Source organism: Pseudophryne corroboree, chromosome 11 (assembly GCF_028390025.1).
Source record: "Pseudophryne corroboree isolate aPseCor3 chromosome 11, aPseCor3.hap2, whole genome shotgun sequence".
Taxonomy (NCBI): Eukaryota; Metazoa; Chordata; class Amphibia; order Anura; family Myobatrachidae; genus Pseudophryne; species Pseudophryne corroboree.
The window spans coordinates 138,621,520-138,648,538 of record NC_086454.1 but is presented as its reverse complement, the minus strand read 5'-3'; the positions used below and the strand labels follow the sequence as shown (position 1 = coordinate 138,648,538).

General features: G+C 47.7%; 1 protein-coding gene across 2 annotated transcripts in view; it reads left to right on the top strand.

The window, feature by feature from the left end:
* The window catches only part of LOC134969129 (solute carrier family 22 member 6-A-like), a 252,681-nt gene that overhangs the window by 157,322 nt on the left and 68,340 nt on the right, over window positions 1-27,019 (top strand). For both annotated transcript variants that reach the window (XM_063944858.1, XM_063944857.1), the window contains 4 exons: window positions 1,533-1,687; window positions 3,922-4,090; window positions 4,353-4,476; window positions 22,268-22,383. In XM_063944858.1, coding sequence (XP_063800928.1) covers window positions 1,533-1,687; window positions 3,922-4,090; window positions 4,353-4,476; window positions 22,268-22,383 — 564 coding nt within the window. The remainder of the gene's footprint in view (window positions 1-1,532; window positions 1,688-3,921; window positions 4,091-4,352; window positions 4,477-22,267; window positions 22,384-27,019) is intronic.

Genomic DNA, 27,019 nt, shown 5'->3' with positions numbered 1-27,019 from the left:
CCTTTACTTTATTTTGGGGTTTATTATCCTTTCTTCCCTCTGTGTTTTGAAAGTTTTGAAAGTATTTTTTTGTTGCCCATGGATACTACACTTAGGGGGTAATTTCAAGTTGATCGCACCAGGATTTTTTTTAGCAATTGCGCAAAACCATATGCACTGCAGGGGAGGCAGATATAACATGTGCAGAAAGAGTTAGATTTGGGTGGGTTATTTTGTTTCTGTGCAGGGTAAATACTGGCTCCTTTATTTTTACACTGCAAATTAGAGTGCAGATTGAACACACCCCACCCAAATCTAAAGGGGGGTACACACGGAGAGATCCGTGCTCAAAATCTAAGCAATCTTGCTAGATTGCTTAGATTTTAAGCACGGATCTGCCGTGTGTATGCCCCCCAGCGATAGCGATGCGCGGCCCCGCTCATCGCTATCGCCGGTGCTAGATTGAGCCTGCATGCAGGCTCAATCTAGCGGGTCGCTCACTTCACCGTTGTGTGAAGTGAGCGGCCCCCCGTCGGCTTTCCCCCTCGCTCAGCACATCGCGCTGTGCTGAGCGGGGTGAGAGATGTGTGCTGAGCGGTCTGTGTTAAGATCGCTCAGCACACATCTCTCCCGTGAGTACCCCCCTTTACTCTCTCTGCACATGTTATATCTGCCTCCCCTGCAGTGCACATTGGCCCTCATTCCGAGTTGTTCGCTCGCTAGCTGCTTTTAACAGCATTGCACACGCTAAGCCGCCGCCTACTGGGAATGAATCTTAGCTTAGCAGAATTGCGAACGAAAGATTTGCAATATTGCAAAAAGATTTCTCTGTGCAGTTTCTGAGTAGCTCGAGACTTACTCTTCCAGTGCGATCAGTTCAGTGCTTGTCGTTCCTGGTTTGACGTCACAAACACACCCAGCGTTCGCCCAGACACTCCCCCGTTTCTTCAGCCACTCCCGCGTTTTTCCCAGAAACGGCAGCGTTATTTTACACACTCCCATAAAACGGTCAGTTTCTGCCCAGAAACACCCACTTCCTGTTAATCACACTCCGATCACCAGAACGAAGAAAAAAACTCGTAATGCCGTGAGTAAAATACCAATCTTCATAGCAAATTTACTTGGCGCAGTCGCAGTGCGAACATTGCGCATGCGCAATTAGCGGAAAATCGCTGCGATGCGAAGAAAATTACCGAGCGAACAACTCGGAATGAGGGCCATGGTTTTGCCCAATTGCTAACAAAAATCCTGCTGCGATCAACTTGGAATTAGCCCCATGGTTGCTTCCCAGATGCAGATATCAAACTCATATGTATCTTATCCAAGTGGAAGAAAAATTGACAACCCTATCTTCATGAAAATTGCTTAAAAGCAATACATTAAGTCATTGTAAGTAAAATATTTAGTAATAATAATAATAATAATAAAAAAAAAGTGTACATAAGATAAACTTTGTTACAATAGAATGGTAGAGATAGATACTGTTTTTGTTATTATATTAATTGCTATATTAATTTGATCGAATAATAGATGCATATGTTTGTCTTTATTAGGTTTGGTAGAAAGGCCATTCTTATTGGTTCGTATCTCATGATGGCAGTTTCTGGAACATGTGTTGCTTTCCTACCAAGCTTTGTGACTTATTGTACCTTCCGGTGTCTCTGCGGGATTGCCTTCTCTGGGATTACTCTCAACACCATCTCACTGAGTATATAAGCAGCTACGTTCTCTGCACGAAACTACAGCTGATAATGCAAATCTGAAATTATTTAAATATAACATTCTTAAGGGGGCATATAATTAGCCACGATAATGGCACGGCCACAAAAAAAATCTGATTTTTTTTTTTTGCAATTTTTTTTTTCATTTTATCACCAATGTTTTTTCCACCAGCATCCAATTACATCACCCCGTTTTTCTTGCGAAAATACATAGTGTTAAGTTCGTTTAACTTACAAAGAAAAGCAATACATACGCACACTGTGGTTTGAGCCGCTGCGGACGCTAATCATAAACATATAACAGCTAAATTGTGTATATACTAGAGATGAGCGGATTCGGTTTTACTCGGTTTTACTCGGTTCTCAAAACGACATCTTATTGGCTCACGGATGTCACGTGTTTTGGATAGCCAATAAGATTCGGTTTTGAGAACCGAGTAAAACCGAGTAAAACCGAATCCGCTCATCTCTAGTATATACGTTGCGTATACACGCCGACACGTTATGCGCACGATATAGTGACACGTGCGGCTGAATACACTTTGCCCCAAACAAGAATGGAATGCGACACTAGTAGTTAAATGTAATGTTGTGGTCCAATGCATCAACAGTATTTACTTGAGAATATACAGATAAAAGGTGCAACAATATACAGAGAAGAGCTACAACCAATAATACATACGTTTAAACACGAGCGCTCCTGGATCCAGGCCTCAGTCAGTCTTGGCAAAATGACCTCAGAGAATAGGGGCTGAGCCTGGTCAGGAGGCATCTCTTTTATACAGTTTGTCCAAATACAGTACAAAGGGGAATGTAAGCTCTTCTTTCATAGGTCAGGGGGCAAGTCATTTACAGTACATGAGGGGTCATAGGTTGGTTTGAATAAATGGGCGATGCTTGGTCCAGGTGTACTTGCAGATGTTAGCCTCTAGTTTCCCGCTGAATATCATAAGTACAGTACATTAGCAGTTTGCGAATATTACATTTCTGCATATATCTATACGCAGAAACATGCAATAAACTGTAAATAGCCACCGGAATGTAGATCATAAAATACTGCACATCTGGATACCAAACACTAAGTCCTAACACTGCTCCATCCCCTCACACCATGTAAAGATGAATAGCTCCGTTGTTTTACCTTTAAAGTGTATGCAAGTTGCTGACAATGTATATGGAGACTCATGTACTATATGAATAAGATATTATATATGTCTTTGTGGCTTTCCTGTGCAAATGCATATGCTACCGTATATAACCTGTGTACGTAACGAGCGTGTATGCGTACGCACAGCGGTTACGCGCACGAACAGAGGCCACTCTATTTGGAGTTTGTATGTTGTGTGTTTGTAATATTTTTGACTTTGACAATAGGATCCACAAAAAGTCATGGAGCTATGTATTTTGCGCCACTTATCACAGCAAAGAGTCCGTTATTGAGGATTTGGCTTTGCCTGCCTGCCTGAGGCAGGCGAAACCAATCCCCAATAAGTGGCGGCTGTCAGGGCCTACAGGATTGCCCCCTGAGAACCTATTTTGCATGCACAATTACATTGGCTAATTGGATACCACCCTTAATGTGCCAAACACCCTCTTTATAAGGGGGTATCCAATTTGCCATGGTAATTAACTGCGGCTAATTGGTTCGCCAGGGGCTATCCATTTAGCCTCATTGCAGCGTGCTCCTACCTCGGATGCCATCACTTAACATGGATTATGCTTCACGTGCTTCAGACACGTAAAGCATTATCTGCAAAAAGTGCCCCCTAGAGCTGCGATAAGTGCCGCAATAATACATAGGTCCCCGACTTTTTGCGGTACTTATGTATTTTCGCTGAAAAACAGGTGTTTTTTGCGGGACCTAATTAGATATGGTGATTAAAAAAATGCAGAAAACACCTGTTTTTCACGCCTGCAACACTTTTGCGGCTAATTGGACTCCCCCATAGGCTTGTCTGCCAATATTATTATTATTATTATTATTATTATTATTATTATTATTATGTATTTATATATTGCCAATGTATTACAAGCAGGGTCAAATCTGAGAGTAAATATAGATCACTATTCTCAGAGCTATGTATTTGTCTCAAATACTATGCTTACAGTATTGTATGTCATACAGTGTTATAATAGCGATCCAGGCTCTTTATCTGTATTCAGAAATGTTAGGGGTTTTTTTTGTACTGTAAATACCAAATTTCTTTTGTTTCCCTTGTAGCACTAGAATGGATGCCACCCAATGGACGCACCGTGGTTGGCACATTTTTTGCCTACAGTTTTACCTTAGGACAACTTCTACTAGCAGGATTTGCATATGGGATTAGAGACTGGCGATGGCTGCAGTTCTCTGTGTCTGCACCATACTACTTCTTCTTCCTGACCTCATGGTAAGGTGGGAGATTCCATAAATGTCAGTCTGTGATGTTTACTTGAAGAGCCACATTTAGCTTTCCTCTGAAGAATAACTCAGGGGTCTATTTACTAAGCCTTGGAGAGAGATAAAGTTGACAGAGATAAAGTACCAACCAACCAGCTCCTGTCATTTTGCAAACACAGCTTGTAACATGGCAGGTAGAAGCTGAGTGGCTGGTACTTTCTCACTCTCCAAGGCTTCGTAAATAGACCCTTCAGTGATTTGTGTGCCCACAGGTGGGTGCCAGAATCTGCCCGTTGGCTTATAGTAAACGGTCGATCTCATCAAGCTCTGAGTGACCTAAGAAAAGTAGCGAGGATAAATGGAAAGAAAGAAGAAGGCGAAAAACTTTCAGAAAAGGTAAAACTTCAGAGCCACTTTTTTGCTCACTTCTGAAACATTTTTTCAATCATTATATTTATTAGCCACTCCATGGGGGTGATTCAGAGCTGACCGTAGATGTGCTAAATTTAGAACATCTACGATCAGATTCTCAGATATGCGGGGGGACGTCCAGCACAGGTCTAGTCTGCTCAGCATGTCAAGCCCTGGCCCCCCCTCCCCCCGCACGGGTGTGAAAGCATTGCACTGCGGCGATGCTTTTGCACCCGCCGAGAGTAGCTCCCTGCCTGGGCAGCCTGTCTGCATTGGCAGGCGGCTACCCGCCGCTCTCTGGCTCGTGATGTCACGCAGCCACCGCAACTGTCCATACAAGCCTGCGTTGTCCAGACCGTGCCCCACCTGGCACGCCCTCACCCACCCCGCGTCCGCCTTTGCCTGTCAATTAGGCAGAGCCGATCGCAGCCCTGAGATGCTTTCGCATCTCACTGGGCTTTACGGGGTGCGCAGTGCGCCCGCTGCGCATGCAAACTCCCCAGAGGGCTTCAGACTGTGTGATCGAGTCTGAATTAGGCCCCATGCCCAAAGATCTAAACCATCATTGTGCAATGTTTTTGCAGTAGATGACCACACTATCTGGCTTTACATGGCGCATATCTTAATATATACAATGTGACTGTTCTTTTATAATGTTAAGATGTATACAACACCTTGCAAAAACCCTTCAATGAGTGACCAGTTCTCTCATGTTACTGAATAACAGATTCCACACTAGAATGCTTTCCTCTGTGATATTTTTATTTCAAATGATCAATATACAAAATTAGTTCTTTTAATGTGACATAGTTTTTTAAGTTATGACAACAAGCTCTCACATTCCATTAATGATAACAGCTATTTCTCTGACGTCCTAGTGGATGCTGGGAACTCCGAAAGGACCATGGGGAATAGCGGCTCCGCAGGAGACTGGGCACAAAAGTAAAAGCTTTAAGACTAGCTGGTGTGCACTGGCTCCTCCCCCTATGACCCTCCTCCAAGCCTCAGTTAGATTTTTGTGCCCGAACGAGAAGGGTGCAATCTAGGTGGCTCTCCTGAGCTGCTTAGAGTAAAAGTTTAAATTAGGTTTTTTAATTTCAGTGAGTCCTGCTGGCAACAGGCTCACTGCATCGAGGGACTAAGGGGAGAAGAAGCGAACTCACCTGCGTGCAGAGTGGATTGGGCTTCTTAGGCTACTGGACATTAGCTCCAGAGGGACGATCACAGGCCCAGCCATGGATGGGTCCCAGAGCCGCGCCGCCGTCCCCCTTACAGAGCCAGAAGAGCAGAAGAGGTCCGGAAAATCGGCGGCAGAAGACGTCCTGTCTTCAATAAGGTAGCGCACAGCACCGCAGCTGTGCGCCATTGCTCTCAGCACACTTCACACTCCGGTCACTGAGGGTGCAGGGCGCTGGGGGGGGGGCGCCCTGAGACGCAATAAAAATACCTTATATGGCAAAAAAAATACATCACATATAGCTCCTGGGCTATATGGATGCATTTAACCCCTGCCAGGATACATAGAAAAACGGAAGATAAGGCCGCCGATAAGGGGGCGGAGCCTATCTCCTCAGCACACTGGCGCCATTTTCCCTCACAGCTCCGTTGGAGGGAAGCTACCTGGCTCTCCCCTGCAGTCACTACACTACAGAAAGGGTTAAAAAAGAGAGGGGGGCACTAATTACGCGCAGTATAAACAATACAGCAGCTATAAGGGGAAAAACACTTATATAAGGTTATCCCTGTATATATATAGCGCTCTGGTGTGTGCTGGCAAACTCTCCCTCTGTCTCCCCAAAGGGCTAGTGGGGTCCTGTCCTCTATCAGAGCATTCCCTGTGTGTGTGCTGTATGTCGGTACGTTTGTGTCGACATGTATGAGGAGAAAACTGATGTGGAGACGGAGCAGATTGCCTGTAATAGTGATGTCACCCCCTAGGGGGTCGACACCTGAGTGGATGAACTGTTGGAAGGAATTACGTGACAGTGTCAGCTCTGTATAAAAGACAGTGGTTGACATGAGACAGCCGGCTACTCAGCTTGTGCCTGTCCAGACGTCTCATAGGCCGTCAGGGGCTCTAAAGCGCCCGTTACCTCAGATGGCAGATATAGACGCCGACACGGATACTGACTCCAGTGTCGACGGTGAAGAGACAAATGTGACTTCCAGTAGGGCCACACGTTACATGATTGAGGCAATGAAAAATGTTTTACACATTTCTGATAATACGAGTACCACCAAAAAGGGGTATTATGTTCGGTGAGGAAAAACTACCTGTAGTTTTCCTGAATCTGAGAAATTAAATGAGGTGTGTGATGATGCGTGGGTTTCCCCCGATAACAACTGATAATTTCTAAAATGTTATTGGCATTATATCCTTTCCCGCCAGAGGTTAGGGTGCGTTGGGAAACACCCCCTAGGGTGGATAAAGCGCTCACACGCTTGTAAGGGCTCTACCCTCTCCTGAGATGGCCGCCCTTAAGGATCCTGCTGATAGAAAGCAGGAGGGTATCCTAAAATGTATTTACACACATACTGGTGTTATACTGCGACCAGCAATCGCCTCAGCCTGGATGTGCAGTGCTGGGTTGGCGTGGTCGGATTCCCTGACTGAAAATATTGATACCCTAGATAGGGACAGTATATTTTTGCCTATAGAGCATTTAAAAGATGCATTTCTATATATGCGTGATGCACAGCGGAATATTTGCCGACTGGCATCAAGTCTAAGTGCGTTGTCCATTTCTACCAGTAGAGGGTTATGTACACGACAGTGGTCAGGTGATGCGGATTTCAAACGGCATTTGGAAGTATTGCCTTATTAAGGAGAGGAGTTATTTGGGGTCGGTCTTTCAGACCTGGTGGCCACGGCAACAGCTGGGAAATCCACGTTTGTACCCCAGGTCACCTCTCAACATGAGAAGACGCCGTATTATCAGGCGCAGTCTTTTCGTGGACAAGCGGGCAAAAGGTTCCTCATTTCTGCCCCGTGACAGAGGGAGAGGAAAAAGGCTGCAGAAATCAGCCAGTTCCCAGGAACAGAAACCCTCTCCCGCCTCTGCCAAGCCCTCAGTATGACGCTGGGGCTTTACAAGCAGAATCAGGCACGGTGGGGGGCCCGTCTCAATGAATTTCAGCGCGCAGTGGGCTCACTCGCAAGTAGACCCCTGGATCCTTCAGGTGATATCTCAGGGGTACAAATTGGAATTCGAGACGTCTCCCCCTCGCCGTTTCCTAAAGTCGGCTTTACCGATGTCTCCTTCTGACAGGGAGACAGTTTTGGAAGCCATTCACAAGCTGTATTCCCAGCAGGTGATAATCAAGGTACCCCTCCTGCAACAGGGAACGGGGTATTATTCCACACTGTTGTGGTACCGAAGCCGGACGGCTCGGTGAGACCGATTCTAAATCTAAAATCTTTGAACACTTACATACAGAGGTTCAAATTCAAGATTGAGTCACTCAGAGCAGTGATTGCGAACCTGGAAGAAGGGGACTACATGATGTCTCGGGACATCAAGGATGCTTACCTTCATGTCCAAATTTACCCTTCTCACCAAGGGTACCTCAGGTTTATGGTACAGAACTGTCACTATCCGTTCAGACGCTGCCGTATGGATGGTCCACGGCACCCCGGGTCTTTACCAAGGTAATGGCCGAAATGATGATATTCCTTCGAAGGAAGGGAATTTTAGTTATCCCTTACTTGGACGATTCCCTGATAAGGGTAAGATCCAGGGAACAGTTGGAGGTCGGTGTAGCACTATCTCAGGTAGTGTTGCGGCAGCACGATTGGATTCTCAATATTCCAAAATCGCAGCTGGTTCCGACGACTCGTCTTCTGTTCCTAGGGATGATCCTGGACACAGTCCAGAAAAAGGTGTTTCTCCCGGAGGAGAAAGCCAGGGAGTTATCCGAGCTAGTCAGGAACCTCCTAAAACCGAGCCAAGTCTCAGTGCATCAATGCACAAGGGTTCTGGGTAAAATGGTAGCTTCCTACGAAGCAATCCCATTCGGCAGATTCCACGCAAGAACTTTCCAGTGGGACCTGCTGGACAAATGGTCCGGGTCGCATCTTCAGATGCATCAGCGGATAACCCTGTCACCAAGAACAAGGGTGTCCCTCCTGTGGTGGTTGCAGAGTGCTCATCTTCTAGAGGGCCGCAGATTCGGCATTCAGGACTGGGTCCTGGTGACCACGGATGCCAGCCTGCGAGGCTGGGGAGCAGTCACACAGGGAAGGAATTTCCAGGGCTTATGGTCAAGCCTGGATACATCACTTCACATAAATATCCTGAAGCTAAGGGCCATTTACAATGCTCTAAGCTTAGCAAGACCTCTGCTTCAAGGTCAGCCGGTGTTGATCCAGTCGGACAACATCACGGCAGTCACCCACGTAAACAGACAGGGTGGCACAAGAAGCAGGAGGGCAATGGCAGAAGCTGCAAGGATTCTTCGCTGGGCGGAAAATCATGTGATAGCACTGTCAGCAATTCCGGGAGTGGACAACTGGGAAGCAGACTTCCTCAGCAGACACGACCTCCACCCGGGAGAGTGGGGACTTCACCCAGAAATCTTCCACATGATTATAAACCGTTGGGAAAAACTCGACCGGTATTGCACCAGGTCAAGGGACCCTCAGGCAATAGCTGTAGACGCTCTGGTAACACCGTGGGTGTACCAGTCAGTGTATGTGTTCCCTCATCTGCCTCTCATACCCAAGGTACTGAGATTGATAAGATGGAGAGGAGTAAGCACTATATTCGTGGCTCCGGATTGGCCAAGAAGGACGTGGTAACCGTAACTTCAAAAGATGCTCACGGAGGATCCGTGGCCTCTACCTCTAAGAAGGGACCTGCTTCAGCAAGGACCCTGTCTGTTCCAAGACTTACCGCGACTGCATTTGATGGCATGGCGGTTGAACGCCGGATCCTGAAGGAAAAAAAGGCATTCCGGATGAGGTCATCCCTATCCTGATCAAAGCCAGGAAGGATGTAACCGCAAAACATTATCACCGCATTTGGCAAAAATATGTTGCATGGTGCGAGGCCAGTAAGGCCCGACGGAGGAAATTCAACTGGGTCGATTCCTACATTTCCTGCAAACAGGAGTGTCTATGGGCCTGAAATTGGGGTCCATTAAGGTTCAAATTTCGGCCCTGTCAATTTTCTTCCAAAAAGAACTAGCTTCAGTCCCTGAAGTTCAGACGTTGTAAAAGGGGTACTGCATATACAGCCTCCTTTTGTGCCTCCAGTGGCACCTTGGGATCTCAATGTAGTTTTTGGGTTCCAAAAAGTCACATTGGTTTGAACCACTTAAATCTGTGGAGTTAAAATATCTCACATAGAAAGTGGTCATGCTGTTGGCCCTGGCCTGGGCCAGGCGCGTGTCAGAATTGGCGGCTTTATCCTGTAAAAGCCCTTATCTGATTTTCTATTCGGACAGGGCGGAACTGAGGACTCGTCCTCAGTTTCTCCCTAAGGTGGTTTCAGCGTTTCACCTGAACCAGCCTATTGTGGTGCCTGCGGCTACTAGGGACTTGGAGGACTCCAGGTTGCTAGACGTTGTCAGGGCCCTGAAAATATATGTTTCCAGGACGGCTGGAGTCAGAAAATCTGACTTGCTGTTTATCCTGTATGCACCCAACAAGCTGGGTGCTCCTGCTTCTAAGCAGACTATTGCTCATTGGAATTGTAGTACAATTCAGCTTGCACATTCTGTGGCAGGCCTGCCACAGCCAAAAATATGTAAATGCCCACTCCACAAGGAAGATGGGCTCATCTTGGGCGGCTGCCCGAGGGGTCTCGGCTTTACAACTTTGCCGAGCAGCTACTTGGTCAGGAGCAAATACGTTTGTAAAATTCTACAAAATTGATACCCTGGCTGAGGAGGACCTGGAGTTCTCTCATTTGGTGCTGCAGAGTCATCCGCACTCTCCCGCCCGTTTGGGAGCTTTGGTATAATCCCCATGGTCCTTTCGGAGTTCCCAGCATCCACTAGGACGTCAGAGAAAATAAGAATTTACTTACCGATAATTCTATTTCTCATAGTCCGTAGTGGATGCTGGGCGCCCATCCCAAGTGCGGATTGTCTGCAATACTTGTACATAGTTAAAAAATCGGGTTATTATTGTTGTGAGCCATCTTTTCAGAGGCTCCTCTGTTATCATGCTGTTAACTGGGTTCAGATCACAGGTTGTACGGTGTGATTGGTGTGGCTGGTATGAGTCTTACCCGGGATTCAAAATCCTTCCTTATTGTGTACGCTCGTCCGGGCACAGTATCCTAACTGAGGCTTGGAGGAGGGTCATAGGGGGAGGAGCCAGTGCACACCAGCTAGTCTTAAAGCTTTTACTTTTGTGCCCAGTCTCCTGCGGAGCCGCTATTCCCCATGGTCCTTTCGGAGTTCCCAGCATCCACTACGGACTATGAGAAATAGAATTATCGGTAAGTACATTCTTATTTTCTGAAGGGGAATTGATGAAAATAACTGAAAAAAACTGCTTAGACATCAAGGGCCCTATTTATCAATATTGGCTCACCACTTATCATGGTAATAGAAAATATTTTTTGGTCCAGTTAAAAACAAACATCATTGTGGCATCTGACCCATGCTCTATTCCCTGGCGATACTGGCTGGAAGAGAAAAGAAGACACTGGTTCTTTCCAAACACTCCCTGAAAACGGTCAGTTGCCACCCACAAACGCCCTCTTCCTGTCAATCTCCTTGCGAACGCCCGTGCGAATGAATCCTTTGCAGAAACCCGTCGCTGACCGGCGATCCCCTGTGCAGCCATCTGTCGTGCCTGCGCATTGCGGTGCATATGCATGCACAGTTTGGATCTGATTGCCTGCTGTGCGAAAACGCACAGCAGCGATCAGGTCTGAATGACCCCCCAATACCCCTTTCATTTCTCTAATGCCAGATCCCACCCGTAAATTGGAAACGGGTCATTCCCGGGTGCGATCCTGCACTGGAGACTCTCCTACCTCTTTCTGATGGCTTCCAGACCCGGCAATATGCTGGGTCGGCTGCAAAAGCGGTGGGGGGTGGAGCCGGAAGCGGGGGGGGTGAGCTCATCTCAGTGCCGCCTCTCCCTATCTTGTACGTGGGTCCCGTATCGGCTCGACCCGAGAATCCGTTTACAGAGCCACACTGACCCGGTATTCAACCCGGGAATAACACTGCTGATAACCCGGGTTGAATTACCGGGTCAGGCGACCTGGGAAATCCGACATGGCGCTTTCACACCGCACACTGACCCGTGTCGACCCGGCAATATGCCGGGGTGATACCGGGTTGTTTGTGTGGTGTGAAAGGGGTATAAGTAAGGCTGAGACCACTTTGCTTCTCCAAAGTTATTTGCACTCTAGCTCCTTTTCCACACGTATTCCAATTAAGCATCTGAATGGGGCAAGAACAGGAGTTTCACAAGGACAGGCATCAATCCATATGAAGGAGCACTGAAACTACACAACACTACACCGGGTGGTTACTGTGACCTGTGTATAGGGTAGCAGATGTATATTTGGGGGGGAGTGACTGGTCCCCTTGTTTAATGCGGTAGGTTGTCTGTTAAATTGTCATTGTAATATGCTATGTTGCTAAAAGCGTAGTATGTAAATACTCCCAACAGCACAAATATGTTAAACGCACTGTAGTGACCCCAATTCACATTATGCCACAGAAAAACCCTAGTTCATATAATGCCACAGTGCCCCATTTTCTCTCTGTTTTCCCACTGTACTCAGATGGAATATACTGCCTTGAATATATTTCATTAATTAAATCACTAGCACAACTAATAAAGTGACTCTGGAGAGGGTTTCTGGACCTATTATGGTCCCGTCGTCAGGATAACACAAAGCTGCTGCAGTATAACATAACTGCAGTTGGGAGGCTCCTGTCATCGCTGCCCTGCTTAGCAGAGCAGCGGTGAATAGACGCTGTGCGCGTGCGCACAGCTTCTATTCAATGGAGACAGGAGGAGAGGGGGCATACCAGCAGCTCACGGAGCGCTGGGCATGCCCCCTCAGTGACCAAAACGGGGCGTGGCTCGCGATTGCGCGTGCGTCCCTCTTTCAATATTTAGAAAGTTGGGAGGTATGCAACTGTGTTTACTCTTTTTAAATCATAATGACAACAGAAACTACCCAAATGACCCTGATCAAAAGTTTACATACCCCAGTTCTTAGTACCGTGTATTGTCCCCTTTAACATCAATGACAGCTTGAAGTCTTTTGTGGTAGTTGTGGATGGGGCTCTTTATTTTCTCAGATGGTAAAGCTGCCCATTCTTCTTGGCAAAAAGCCTCCAGTTCCTGTAAATTCTTGGGCTGTCTTGCATGAACTGCACGTTTGCAGGGCCGGATTAACAATGGGGCGGATGGAGCTGCAGCTCCAAGCCTCCCATTGAAAATAGGCCCACAGAGTTCCCTGCAGTGCAGTGCAGCCAGTGATCACAGGAAAAAATATATTTCCTGTCATCACAGATCACACACAGCAGCGCACTCACCTCCGGCTGCCCATTCACCCTCATCACCACGGCTCTCGTAACTAAACCTACCGCTGCCAGTGGCTTTCCTTTCCTGTACCCATTTTAGGCTCTGCCCCTGGGTCCGCCTGAAGCTCCGCCCCCGTTCCGTCTGAAGCTCCGCCCTCATTCACCCGAGGCTCCGCCCCCTGCCAATATGAAATACATGCTTTGCTCATCATCCCCGCTGCAGCTTCCCAACAGGAAAATGCCTCATGAAAGAGGGGGAGGGGCTGCTGCCTTTAGGATAGCTGTCTTTCACACCAGGCCCTGAGGTCTCCTCTGTAAGTGGTGTCTATGTCAGTAAGTGCTGCATGTGTGTGTGTGTGTGTGTGTGTGTGTGTGTGTGTGTGTCAGTAAGAAGTGTCTGTCAGTAAGTGGTGTGTGTCAGTAAGTGTTGTGTGTGTCAGCACATACTAACAGACTATTTACTATCTGTGTCAGTAAGTGGTGTGTGTCAGTAAGTTTTGTGTTGTGTGTGTCAGTAAATAGTATCTGTCAGTATGTGCTATCTGTGTCAGTAAGTTTTGTATTGTGTGTCAGTAAATAGTATGTGTCAGTATGTGGTATCTGTGTCAGTAAGTGGTGTGTGTCAGTAAGATTTGTGTTGTGTGTGTCAGTAAATAGTGTCTGTCAGTATGTGCTATCTGTGTCAGTAAGTGGTGTGTGTCAGTAAATAGTATCTGTCAGTATGTGCTATCTGTGTCAGTAAGTGGTGTGTGTCAGTAGGTTTTATGGTGTGTGTGTGTGTGTGTGTCAGTAAATAGTGTCTGTCAGTATGTGGTATCTGTGTCAGTAAGTGGTGTGTGTCAGTAAGTTTGTGTCAATAAGTAGTGTCTGTCAGTATGTGCTATCTGTGTCAGTAAGTGTTGTGTGTCTGTGTCAGTCAGTGGCGTAACTCCCAGAGGCAATGAAGGCATTTGCCGCCGGGTGTTAGCCATCAGAGGGGCACAGAAGAGCAGACACTGAGGTTATACATGAATCCATATATGAGTCCATCTATAACTGCTGTGTGTAACTGGCGCGCCGCTAACCATTTCAGCAGTGAGCGCTGAGTGGTAGCACACCTGCCGTTGCTGCTGCTGTCAGTTCCGGGATCTCGTCACGGCCATTGTGCCACCGCTGTCTCAGAGACGGCCCTTAGAGTGATGGTGGTTCAGTAGGTAGGGGCACCTGCCGACTGCTCTGTTATGATTTTAGCTGCCCGTCTCAGCTGAGATCAGGCAGCAGCCGGCAGGACAGCTCTGAGTCTGCAGTGGGAGGGAGTGCAGGTGCCGAGCGAGGCTCGGCTGGCTGGCAAATGTATACACGCCGCTTCGTTCAGGCGGCCACCGGCAGGACAGATCACTAAGCTGCTGCCCTCCTCCCGCGCAGTCCCGGCATTCTCCCTCCTCCAGCAGCTGCGGTGAAGCAGAGGTCCGCCTCTCCATAGCAAACACTGTTCCAGTGTCCTAAACTCAACCTCGCACTACAGGCCGGGCAACACCATAGGACAGCATAGCAGCTGGCGCTTGGTGAACTCCGCGTCCAGCGTGGATCCTCCTGCCGCTGACCTCCTCTTCGACCTGCACCTGGATCCGTTGGCCTCCCAATGACACCATGCAGCTCACCACTTGCAAGGTTGGGATTGGACACAGTGCAGTGAGTGACCAGGTAGTCCTGTACCCAGCTAACCCTCCCCCCGCACCACTCCTGTGTGTTACTGCCCTGTACCCCTACCATTGTGTGTGTGTGTAACCCCCTGTACCTCCCTTCACCCTGGTGTGTAACCCCCTGTATCCTGTACCTGCTACCTTTGTGTGTATGTCACCCTGCACCCCCCTACCCTGTGTGTATGACATTTTGTACCCCCATACCACCTGTGTATGACACAGTTTACACCTCCTACACCTGTGTGTTTGACACCCTGTGCTCCCAGTCCCCCCATGTATGTCACACTGTACACTCTCCACCTCTGTGTGTGTGTCACCCTGTACCCCCCCCCCCCCCCCTTCCCCCAAAGGATGAGTATACTTTTGATCTGTGGGAGGGGTTAAATTGGCATTTTATTGCATTTTTCCATGCCCTTTCTTCTACACACTTCGCTTGGCTTGATACTCCCAAGATAAATCCAAACTTTTTTTATTAGATTGGGGGATATAGTATGTGGCGACCACTAATGCTGCCTGTAGTATCTGTGGGTCACCGATGCTGTTGTTACAATATGGAGGTGACGATGCTATCAGTAGCATATGGGGGTCACCAATGCTGTGGAGGGGGTGGGGGTACTTGGTATGAACTTACGTCACTGGTGTCAGTAAGTAGTGTCTGTCAGTAAGTGGTGTGTGTCAGTAAGTTTTATGTTGTGTGTGTGTGTGTGTGTGTGTCAGTAAGTGGTGTCTGTCAGTTACTGGTGTCTGTGTCAGTAAGTTTTGTGTGTGTTAGTAAGTAGTGTCTGTCAGTACGTTTTTCGTTGTGTGTGTCAGTAAGTAGTGTCTGTCAATAAGTGGTATCTGTGTCAGTACATTTTGCGTTGTGTGTGTGTTAGTAAGTAGTGTCTGTCAGTAAGTGGTGTCTGTGTCAGTAAGTATTGTGTTGTATCTGTGTGTGTCAGTAAGTAGTGTCTGTGTTGTGCGTGTATGTCAGTAAGTAATGTCTATCAGTAAGTGGTGACTGTGTCAGTAAGTTTGTGTTGTGTGTGTCAGTAGTGTCTGTCAGTAAGTGGTGTCTGAGGCAGTTAGTTTATCTGTGTTAGTAAGCGGCATCTGTGTCATGTGTGTCTGTAAGGGGTATCTGTATCAGTAAGTTGTACCTGTGTCAGTAAGGGGTGTGTGTTAGTAAGTATGTATGTATGTGCCAGTAAGTGTTATCTGTCAGTAAGTAGTGTCTGTGTCAGTAAGGGGTGTCTCAGTAAGTGTGTCTGTGACAGTATGTGGTGTCTCAGTAAGTGGTCTGTGTCAGTAAGTTGTATCTGTGTCAGTAAGGCGTGCCTGTCAGTAATTTTGTATGTTCCAATATGTGGCATCTATGTCAGTAAGTGGCGTCTGTGTCAGTAAGGGTTTTCTGTGTTATTAAGTGGTATCTGTCACTAAATGTTTGTATCAGTAAGGAGTGTCTGTATGTAAGTGTGTGTGTCAGTAAGGTGTGTCAGTAAGTGTATATCAGTGTGTTTGTGTCAGTAAGTGTGTCTGTCAGTAAGGGGTGTCTATGTCAGTAAGAGGTGTCTGTGTCCGTAAGGGCTATTTGTGTCCATTAGAGATGTCTGTATAGGTAAGTGTTGTCTGTGTCAGTAAGTGGTATCTGTCAGTAAGGGATATCCATGTTCAGGGGCGCCATCAGGGGTGGGGGGCTGCCAGACAGGAGTACCTGGCCTGGGTAGAAAGGGGGGCTTCCTCTGGCTCCTATAGTAGGGTTGATACTGCACTTAAGCTCTGGCCCGTCCGGGCCAGAGCTTATCTTCCAGCTTAGATGTGGCCCAGTAACCACCCACTATTGTACTCCCAGACAGCCTGGCAGTGTACCATGTGTAATCTGTGGATGCCTGAGATGTCCCTGGGCCAGGACAGTGCACAGCGGCCAACATCTTTTCACTGGTGAGGACCTTTGTATTAATGTTGCCGCTCAGAGGGGAATGTGAGTGTGTGAGGGGGAATGTCACTGAGAAACAGAGGGGAATGTGACTATGTCTGTGGTGGTCACTGACAGACAGAGGGGAATGTTTGTGGGGGTCACTGAGAGACAGGTGAATGTGGGGAGGAGGGTCGCTGAGAGACAGGAAAATGGGGTGTCACTGACACAGGGAGGAATGTGGGAGCAGTCACTGAGAGACAGGGGAATGTGGGGAGGAGGGTCGCTGAGAGACAGGAAAATGGGGTGTCACTGACACAGGGAGGAATGTGGGAGCAGTCACTGAGAGACAGGGGAATGTGGGGAGTAGGGTCACTGAGAGACAGGAAAATGGGGTGTCACTGACACAGGGAGGAATGTGTGAGCAGTCACTGAGAGACGGGAATGTGGGGAGGAGGGTCGCTGAGATACAGGAAAATGGGGTGTCACGGACACAGGGAGGAATGTGGGAGCAGTCACTGAGAGACGGGGGAATGTGGGGAGGAGGGTCACTGAGAGACAGGAAAATGGGTGTCACTGACACAGGGAGGAATGTGTGAGCAGTCACTAAGAGAGGGGAATGTGGTGAGGGGGAACACTGAGAGACAGGTCAATGTGGCCATGTCACTGAGGCAGAGGGTAATGTGGGAGGTGTAACAGAGACAGAGGGAAATATGGCTATGGGGCAGCATATGCATGTGTGAGACCATGTGGTTCAGGGGGGGTTACCTATTTATTCTGTCCCAGGCCCCACAATATCTCATGTCATCCCTATCCCTGCCAGTAAGAGTGTTTGTGTCACTAATACCTCTTTCAGACCATTTTGGCTGGTGTGAAAGGGGTATAAGTTGTATCTTTGTCAGTAAGGAGTGTCTGTTATTATGTATTTATGTGCCAATAAGTGGTGTCTGTGTCCGTAAGTGCCATCTGTCAGTAAGTGGTGTCTGTGTCAATAAATGTTTGTGTTAGTAAGGTGTGTCAGTAAGTGGAATATGTCAGTAAGGGGTGCCTGTGTCCATAAGTGATATCTGTCAGTAAGCAGTGTCTGTGTCAGTAAGTGGTATCAGTAAGTCTGTGTCAGTAGGTGGTCTGTGTGTCAGTAAGGTCTTCAGTCTATATCTGTATTTGTGTCAGTAAGGGGTGTCTGTTGGTAAGTGGTGTCTGTCTGCAAGTGAGCCTGTTTCAGTAAGAGATGCCTATGTCGGTAAAGGTGGGTTCACACTAGTAGATATATCTGCAGATCAATTGATCTGCAGATATATCTATGTACGGATCGGGCAGTGTGCTGTGCATACACACTGCCCGATCCGTCGGGGACTGACGTCATGAACTGGGTGGGCGCCCGCCCAGTTCACCTGTCAATCACGCCGGCCGCCGCAGCATGTGTACGGGCGGTCGGACGACCGCCCCGAACACACACAGCGACGCGCCAATATATCGTTAGATATATTGGCCGTCGGCTGTGCTGCGCAGCCGACGCGATACGTCTGTGAACGACGGAGTTCACAGACGTATCGCCCGTACACACTGGCCGACGGTCCCGCGATGTATCGGCCGTTCAAGAGAACGGCCGATATATCGACCAGTGTGTACGGGCCTTAAGTGGTGTCTTTGTCAATAAGTATCTGTATCAGTAACTGTATTCTATGAGCCCTCAATTCCCTGTTTGCTCTGTTTTGCCCCTGTCTCTGCTCCCCTTTCCCTATCTCCTCTGTATTGCCCCCCTCTTTTCTAATCTTTCCACACTTGCTCTGTTTTGCCCCATCGTTTCTCCCCTTTCCATCTTCTTTGCATGTTGATACAGCGCTCTGTATCATATGGTGGTCACTGCGATGCTCTCTGTATTAGATGCTGGTCACTTAGATGCTCTCGGTATCATAAGGTGGTCACTGAGATGCTTTCTGTATCATATGGTGGTCACTGATTCTCTGTATCATATGGTGGTTACAAACGTTTTCTTGTTATAGCATCACTATTAAGTGGTTGAAGGTAGGCACTAGCTTTGACCTCCATCGTGATAGCCACACCCCCTATTTAGACCACACCCACACCACACTGGTCACACACCCACATCACTAATCACACCACCGCAGCGCTTGTCACACCTCCTGCCAATGTACACAATAGGCCCTTGCTAAATGTCAGCTCCAGGCCCATGTGGACCTTAATCTGGCACTGCACGTTTGAGATCTCCCCAGAGTGGCTCAATGATATTGAGGTCAGGAGACTAAGATGGCCACTCCAGAACATTCACTTTATTCTGCTATAGCCAATGACAGGTCGACTTGGCCTTGTGTTTTGGATCATTGTCATGTTGGAACGTCCAAGTACGTCCCATGCGCAGCTTCCAGGCTGATGAGTGCAAATTTTCCTCCAGTATTTTCTGAGAATATGCTGCATTCATCTTGCCATCAATTTTGACCAAGTTTCCAGTGCCTTTGTAGCTCACACATCCCAAAACATCATCGATCCACCTCTGTGTTTCACAGTAGGAATGGTGTATCTTTCATCATAGGACTTGTTGACTCCTCTCCAAATGTAACGTTTATGGTTGTGGCCAAAAAGTTAAATTTTGGTCTCATCACTCCAAATGACTTTTGTGGTCATTCCGAATTGTTCGCTCGCTAGCTGCTTTTAGCAGCATTGCACACGCTAGGCCGCCGCCCTCTGGGAGTGTATCTTAGCTTAGCAGAATAGCGAACGAAAGAGTAGCAGAATTGCTAATAAATAATTCCTTGCAGTTTCTGAGTAGCTCCAGCCCTACTCCTAGATTGCGATCAGCTCGGTCCGTTTAGTTCCTGGTTTGACGTCACAAACACGCCCTGCGTTCGGCCAGCCACTCCCCCGTTTCTCCAGACACTCCCGCGTTTTTCTCTGACACGCCTGCGTTTTTTAGCACACTCCCGAAAAATGCTCATTTACCACCCAGAAACGCCCCTTTCCTGTCAATCACTCACCGATCAGTAGTGCGACTGAAAAGCGCTGCACGAACAACAGCAAATCTACTAAGTTTTTAGCTAACTAAGCGCATGCGCCCTGCGTGCCTTGCGCATGCGCATTTTGCAACAAATCGCAACATAGCGAAAATCGGCAACGAGCGAACAACTCGGAATGACCACCTTTGTTCCAGAAGTTTTGAGGCATGTCTCTGTGCTGTTTGGAGTATTGTAAGCAGAATGCTTTGTGGCATTTGCGTAGTAATGGCTTTCTTCCTGCGACTCAACCATGCAGCCCATTTTTCTTCAAATGCCTCCTTATTGTGCATCTTGAAACAACCACACCACTTTTTTTCAGAGAGTCCTGTACTTCAGCTGAAGTTATTTGTGGATTTTTCTTTGCATCCTGAACAATTTTCCTGGCAGTTGTGGCTGAAATTTTTGTTGGTCTACCTGACCGTGATTTGGTTTCCACAAAATCCCTAATTTTCCACTTCTTAATTAGAGTTTGAACACTGCTGATTGGCATTCTCAATTGCTTCAATATCGTTTTATATCCCTTTCCTGTTTTATACAGTTCAATTACCTTTTCCCGCAGATCCTTTGACAATTCTTTTGCATGCCCCATGACTCAGAATCCAGACACGTCAGTGCAGCACTGGATGAAAGATGCAAGGGTCTTTCAGGAGTCCAGAAACTCACTGACCTTTTATACACACACACTGATTACAAGCAAACAGATCACAGGTGAGGATGGTTACCTTTAGTAGCCATTCAAACCCGTTTGTGTCAACCTGTGTGCATGTTAATCAGGCCAAAATCTCCAGGGTATGTAAACTTTTGATCAGGGTCATTTGGGTAGTTTCTGTTGTCATTATGATTTAAAAAGAGTAAACACAGTTGTTTGACAATAAATGGCTTCAATCAACCACTAACCACAAGTGAGAGAAAAGTTTGTGAGTTATCATTCAGATTTTCTGACAAATGGCCAGAAAGTCACAAATTCTGCTAGGGTATGTAAACTTATGAGCACAACTGTATATATATTATACACAAACATATATATATATATATATATATATATATATATATAATGTGTGTGTGTGTGTGTGTATGTATATATATATATATATATATATATATATATATTGTGACAAGAACACTGGAATAGTGTTTGAGGGCAGGTATGTTTGTCCCAGGTTCTTGTCTTACCTGTATTAGAAAAATGAAAACTTCTAGGAAAATGTTTTGTTTTGTCAGAACCTTTTCAGTTTATTGGAAAATCTGGATAAGGGCCCTGAAAGAAAGATAGGGCAAGTTCCAGACGTTGGGCCCAGTTCGGGTCTTTGGCCTCACAGAGGGCTAATCAGGGTTTCAGCTGTGTAAGTCGGTTATAGGGCTGCTAGCCTGATTAGTGTGTGCAGACTGCCTGGGAAGACTGCAGGATCTCTGTGAGAGAAATACGCTTCCTTATACAAGTGAGCCATACATTGTTGACTGGAAAACTGTGTTTTTTTTGTTTAGAGACAGTTAGGAACGTCTTGTGTTTAGTTAGTGCCGGACAGGCAAGGTATTTTCTTTTGATGTTTGTTTTGTTTTCTGCTTAATAAAACTGGTCGTGGCCAGTTGCACCACACACTGGACTTGTGTGATTCCTAAGCTGCTGTTTGCTGCCATTTACCCCACGAAACGGCACCTTGTTCCCTTACAGTGTTACAATATATACTGTATATATGTCAAGAAAATGAAATGAAGGGGGCGCCAATAGTGCATTAAAAGTGTTGACAATTTTATTCACACTTCCACAACGATACAGCAAGTGAGAGCCCGTACCATAAAAGGCGGTTAAACCACCGCTTGTATAAAAGACACGAGAATTACCCCACAGTAAGATCAGCATTCTCAGTTTGGAGTCCTTGCGTCAGACCACGCCCATACGCGTTTCGTCATCAGACTTCGTCAGTGTAGCCCACGCTGCGGGCTCGGTGGCTATTTCTATTCCCACTCTATGGGTGTCGTGGACACCCACGAGTGGAAATAGTCCCTGTTGGTCAGCATGCCGACCATCGGGATAGTGAGGGGTCAGGATGGTGGAGGAGGTCATGTGACTGTCGGTCTCCCTTATCCAAAATTCAAAATCACACATTTTTGGTTCCGCTACTAAGATAATGACACATATATATTATATTTATCTATCTATCTATCTATCTATCTATCTATCTATCTATCTATCTATCTATTATATCTATATACACATAATATATAATATATATGTCATTATCTCAGTAGGGGACCCAAAAATGTGGGATTTTGAATTTTGGATAAGGGATACTCAACCTGTATATATGTGTGTGTATTGTACACTATATGGGTCGTGTGCAGGGCGGTACAGTCTTTTCATACAACCAAAAACACTGCCTGCGGGGACTGTGCAGGGAGCGCATGTTGACGCAACCGCTGTCCCTGAGGAGTTTTTTCATGACTAGCAGGGAAAACTGTAGAGAAAAAGAAAAAATCGTATCGATGTTGCACAAAATATTTGGGCCAATATCGACATTGCTGCTGAATAGAATCCCCTGTGTCTTAAATTATTTGCTTATCCTTCTATAGTAAGTATATAGTGCCCCCTATCATTTGCATGTGAAGGGACTTTGTATAATCCTCCAAATTGTATGTTGTTTGACAGTGTATAGTTAATTGATGATAATACTCTCTATTTGTAGATGCTCATCTCTCACATGCAGTCAGAGTTGAGTAGTATTAAACATTCCCATACCCCATTGGACCTGTTCCGCACTCCAGAAATGCGCAGGATTACAGTCTGTCTTATGGTGGTCTGGTAAGTAACCTTGGGGCAGATGTAGTAACCTGGAGAAGGCATAAGGAAGTGATAAACCAGTGATCTGTGCAAGGTGATAAAGGCACCAGCCAATCAGATCCTAACTGTTAATTTACATATTGGAGTTGACTGGCTGGTGCCTTTATCACCTTGCACATATCACTGGTTTATCACTTCCTTATGCCTTCTCCAGGTTAATACATCTGCTCCCTTGTTTGCAGATATTCCATGTATTTTACAAGTGTCATTCGTAGTGTTGGTAACTATTGCTGGTGAATATAACATAAAAATACCTGGAAATGTCCATGTTTGTCCCTAATAATCATTCACAGATATCTGCAGCAGGTAATGCCCACATGATTTCAGAAAGACTGTAACCTTTCTCTGTTACATTTTAGAAAACCATATAAAAATACATTTAAAACATTAATTTGGATGTTCTTTTGTTAAAATGTTATTACTCTTTAACCCTTCAACAAGGGGCGTATTTAGGGGTGAGGGCGCCCGTAGGCACAACGGTAACGGCCACCCCCTGCCTGCCTAATTTTATTCTTTTTATTTATTGGCTAAAAGCCCTTATTTGATAGCCAATTTAATAGAATAATAAGAAAGGCACTATGACTTTTTTTTATTTTTGATTATCTCCTATATAATAGCCCTGTGACTCTGTGCCTGGACCTCTAACGCTGGGCATGGCTAGGAGCTCTCATTGGGTTAGCAGCAGGTCTATCACACCCAGTCCACAGCTGATTGGACGAGAAACGCCCTCCCACACAGCTTACATCCAATGGGAGGCTCTGCCCTTTGCCTGCTGTGTTTTCACAAAGCAGGATTAGCAATGAGACAGATGGAGCTGCAGCTCCAGCCCCACACCCCAAAATAGGCCCACTGCATCTGCAGCAATATACCCTCCAACAATTTACACATAAACACTGATACACATTCGAAAATGGGGCGTGGCCACGGGTACATCCATGCTGCTGTGGCCACCGACATAGATGTGTATCCCTGCGCCGCATACTCTCTGAGACCCGGAGCCTCCTCTGTGCGTGAGGTCACAGAAGTGCCTCCCCGCCACAGCCGCGCCCAGATCCCCAGAGACCCTGACTCCGCTACACAGCACCTGGGCTGCCAGCCTGGAAACCCAGAGATGGCTAATGTAACAGATAGAGTGGGTGATATCGCGGAGGGTAATGTCTGGACGCTGAATCAATGTGAAAGGTGACAGTGCTGTGCAGTGCAGTGGGTGTGCAGTCAGGGCCGGTGCTACGGTGTTCGGCGCCCCCCTACAAACTATAAATTTGCACCCTCGCAAACTTTACAAAGGCACAGCGCACATAATACCCCTGTAGTAGAGACACTTACACATGTAATGCCCCCTGTACCAGAGACGCTTACACATGTAACGCCCCCTGAACCAGTGACGCTTACACATGTCATGCCCCCCTGTACCAGTGACGCTTACACAAGTAACACCCCCTGTAGCAGTGATGCTTAGACACGTAACGCCTCCTGTACCGTTGACGCTTACACATGTAACGCTCCCTGTACCAGTGCCGCTTAGATGAGTAACGCCCCCCTGTACCATTGATGCTTACACACGTAACGCCCCCCTGTACCAGAGATGCTTATAAACGTAACGACCCCTGTAGCAGTAATGCTTACACACGTAACGCCCCCTGTAGCAGTGCCGCTTACACACGTAACACCCCCTGTAGCAGTGATGCTTGCACACGTAACGCCCCCTGTACCAGTTCCGCTTACACACGTAACGCCCTCTGTAGCAGTTACGCTTACACACGTAACGCCCCCCTGTACCACTGACGCTTACACACGTAATGCCCCCTGTAGCAGTGACGCTTAGACACGTAATGCCCTCTGTACCAGTGCCGCTTAGACACGTAACGCCCCCTGTACCAGTAACGCTTACACACGTAACGTCCCCCCGTACCAGTGACGCTTACACGCATAACTCCCCCCCCCCCTGTACCAGTGCCGCTTAGACACGTAACGCCCCCTGTACCAGTGACACTTTCACACGTAATGCCCCCTGTACCAGTGCCGCTTACACACGTAATGCCCCCTGTAGCAGTGACTCTTACACACGTAATGCCCCCCTGTAGCAGTGATGCTTACACACGTAGCGCCCCCTGTACCAGTGCCGCTTACACACGTAACACCCCCTGTAGCAGTGCCGCTTAGACGCGTCACGCCCCCCTGTACCATTGATGCTTACACACGTAACGCACCCCTGTACCAGAGATGCTTATAAACGTAACGCCCCCTGTAGCAGTAATGCTTACACACGTAACGCCCCCTGTAGCAGTGCCGCTTACACACGTAACACCCCCTGTAGCAGTGATGCTTACACACGTAACGCCCCCTGTAGCAGTGATGCTTACACACGTAACGCCCCCTGTACCAGTGCCGCTTACACACGTAACGCCCTCTGTAGCAGTTACGCTTACACACGTAACGCCCCCCTGTACCACTGACGCTTACACACGTAATGCCCTCTGTAGCAGTGACGCTTAGACACGTAATGCCCTCTGTACCAGTGACGCTTACACACGTAATGCCCCCTGTACCAGTGCCGCTTACACACGTAACGCCCCCTGTAGCAGTGACGCCTAGACACGTAACGCCCCCTGTACCAGTGATGCTTAGACACGTAACACCCCCTGTACCAGTGATGCTTAGACACGTAACACCCCCTGTACCAGTGATGCTTAGACACGTAACACCCCCTGTACCAGTGATGCTTAGACACGTAACACCCCCTGTACCAGTGCCGCTTACACACGTAACGCCCTCTGTAGCAGTTACGCTTACACACGTAACGTCCCCCTGTACCACTGACGCTTACACACGTAATGCCCTCTTTAGCAGTGACGCTTAGACACGTAATGCCCTCTGTACCAGTGCCGCTTACACACGTAACGCCCCCTGTAGCAGTGACGCCTAGACACGTAACGCCCCCTGTACCAGTGATGCTTAGATACGTAACACCCCCTGTACCAGTGATGCTTAGACACGTAACACCCCCTGTACCAGTGCCGCTTATACACGTAACACCCCCTGTACCAGTGCCGCTTACACACGTAACGCCCTCTGTAGCAGTTACGCTTACACACGTAACGTCCCCCTGTACCACTGACGCTTACACACGTAATGCCCTCTTTAGCAGTGACGCTTAGACACGTAATGCCCTCTGTACCAGTGCCGCTTACACACGTAACGCCCCCTGTAGCAGTGACGCCTAGACACGTAACGCCCCCTGTACCAGTGATGCTTAGATACGTAACACCCCCTGTACCAGTGATGCTTAGACACGTAACACCCCCTGTACCAGTGATGCTTAGACACGTAACGCCCCCTGTACCAGTGATGCTTAGACACGTAACACCCCCTGTACCAGTGATGCTTACACACGTAACGCCCTCTGTACCAGTGACGCTTAGAGACATAACGCCCCCTGTACCAGTGATGCTTACACACGTAACGCCCCCTGTACCAGTGCCGCTTAGACACGTAACGCCCCCTGTACCAGTGACGCTTAGACACGTAACGCCCCTGTACCAGTAATACTTAGACACGTAACACCCCCTGTACCAGTGCCGCTTACACACGTAACGCCCCCTGTACCAGTGCCGCTTACACACGTAACGCCCCCTGTACCAGTGCCGCTTACACACGTAACGCCCCCTGTACCAGTGCCGCTTACACACGTAACGCCCCCTGTACCAGTGCCGCTTACACACGTAACGCCCCCTGTACCAGTGCCGCTTACACACGTAACGCCCCCTGTACCAGTGCCGCTTTCACACGTAACGCCCCCTGTACCAGTGCCGCTTACACACGTAACGCCCCCTGTACCAGTGCCGCTTACACACATTATGCAGCAGTCACACATACACACACAACAGACATATATCTATATATACAAACACACACACATGCATACTGTACATACATTACACACATACACAGTCACACATATATACAGTATACACAGACACTGTATATACACACACACATTCACTCTCTTTCCAGACACTTATCTAATGAAGTCTGGCTTGCCGAAGCTGTAGTATCTCATCCTCCTGCTGCAGCATGGTCCCGTCTAGCTCCGCCCCCTTTGGCTTCCGTCCGGCCACTGAATGTCACACACGGGAGCGGAGGGGGGGAAGAGGATTTGTGCTGCCGGTGCCGAGGGGGAGAGGAGGTTTTGTGCTGCCGGCGCCCCTGCATGTGTGACAGCAGCCGGCAGCAGCAGCAGGGATAGCAGCAGCAGCAGCTCAGCACAGGGATGCAGAGCAGGGAGAATGCCTCTCCTTCCTGGTGCCTCCCTGCACTGCATCCCTTTGCTGAGCGGTTAGCGCTGGGCCTGTGTGCACTGTCACTGACACTGCACAGCACTCTCACCTTTTACATTGATTCAGCCAGTCACTCAGTTCTGGCAGCCAGTCACTATTGTTAGCGCCGGTGTCCCAACGCGTCGCATTACAGGGAAGTAGACGCACTAAATAAACTACAGCTCCCAGCAGCCCTTAGCGCCGAAGCATTCCGGCCCTTAGGGCTGCTGGGAGCTGTAGTTTATTGCGTACATCTTCTTCCCTGTAATGCGGTGCGTTGG